We start from the raw sequence: 1,386 nt of genomic DNA, 5'->3' as shown, positions 1-1,386 counted from the left end.
AAAACTTTAATACGTGTGTCATGATGTGTACCCATTACAATTTATATGACGATAAAAAAATAATTTAAGTAATTGAAAATTATCTGTAGGTATTCCTATATAATCATAAATGGGGAAAAATCAATGTGGTGACATCAATTATCGTAGGTAAATCCTTAAGGGCCAGTTGTACCGTCTACGGTTAAGCTTCGATTAACTTTAATCAGAGATGGTACAGCTGGCCCTTAAGCTTGAGGTATACAATATCTTTAATCATTCTCAGGACGCAGTTTTTGAACAATTGTTGGACCAAAAATCCTCTACCTATTGAATTTTTTCCAATTCGAGCTCACAATATTAATGTCGTACACTTCACTTTCGTGCTTACAGAACAGCGTGTTCTTCGGGCCGTGCGTGGCTTGCCCGATGATGCTGCTGGCATCATTCGGTCTGGGCTACGAGGAGGACGAGATCCCCGGCATCATCCGGCTGGGCATGAACTTCAGTTACCTGCGGCACGGCGTCGAGGCGCTCGTCATGGCCGTCTACGGCAACGGCCGCGGCCGGCTGGAGTGCCCCAAAAACGAGGACTACTGCGAACTCCGGGACCCGTCGGCCCTGTTCAAGACGGTCGGCATGTCCCAGGTGACATACTGGGGGTCGATGAGCGCCCTGTGTGGCATGTTCCTCGCGTTCAAGGTGGCGTCGTACGTGATGCTCCGGTGGAGGCTCAGCACCAAACCGTCGCTGCTGCTCAAGCTCGGGTTTGTCGGCCGTTTCATCAAGGCCAACTTTAACATTCCTCGCTGACGACCCTATATATATGTATATGCGTGTGTGTATATATATAGGTAATATGTACATAAAGATTATGACTTGACGCGACGGTGGGTGTGTATACAGGACGTTCGCCTCGCGAGTCATGATAATACCAAACAGCATTTGTGATATAATTATACTTTACTATAGGTACTATAAAAAATAATAATGAAATCTATGTTTGTATATAATAATGTACGTCATCATTGTCCTAATAATAATGCAGATACGCACATCATAATAATATGCGATTGTCTACTTGAATCGCGTGATATATTATGAAGTATCTATATATTATATTACCTACGATATTGGGAAACAGGAATGACCAATTTATATGCGTATAATGTGTGTAAGCGTGTAATATGTATAGAAATAATTGTTCAAAATATAAATAAAAGTATTTTTTAATGATTTGAAACTACTTATAAAATATTTATATAACTTAAATCTTTGTTACCTATATCGTAATATTCGTAATACTTGTGTTATACCTATACCTATGTGTTATATTATACTGCAAGTCCACGTAAACAGGGTGCACTGTGCACAGAAAAAGTGATGCTTTTGCACGTACGTGAAATACAA

The 1,386-nt window shown here is 40.5% G+C and overlaps 1 protein-coding gene across 1 annotated transcript; it reads left to right on the top strand.

Moving 5' to 3' along the window:
* Window positions 1–339: 339 nt before the first annotated feature.
* Window positions 340–789, top strand: LOC107885423 (ATP-binding cassette sub-family G member 4-like). The gene has a single exon (XM_016809062.1). The coding sequence runs from the start codon at window positions 340–342 to the stop codon at window positions 787–789; it is 450 nt and encodes a 149-aa protein (XP_016664551.1).
* Window positions 790–1,386: the final 597 nt, after the last annotated feature.

The sequence above is a fragment of the Acyrthosiphon pisum genome, unplaced genomic scaffold (genome assembly GCF_005508785.2).
Source record: "Acyrthosiphon pisum isolate AL4f unplaced genomic scaffold, pea_aphid_22Mar2018_4r6ur Scaffold_917;HRSCAF=1380, whole genome shotgun sequence".
In the NCBI taxonomy this organism is placed as follows: domain Eukaryota; kingdom Metazoa; phylum Arthropoda; class Insecta; order Hemiptera; family Aphididae; genus Acyrthosiphon; species Acyrthosiphon pisum.
The sequence above is the reverse complement of the archived record's forward strand: the minus strand, read 5'-3'. Positions and strand labels throughout refer to the sequence as shown.

Coding starts and splice junctions, on each gene's coding strand:
- LOC107885423 (XM_016809062.1), top strand. CDS start 340: ATGTCGTACACTTCACTTTCGTGCTTACAGAACAGCGTGTTCTTCGGG.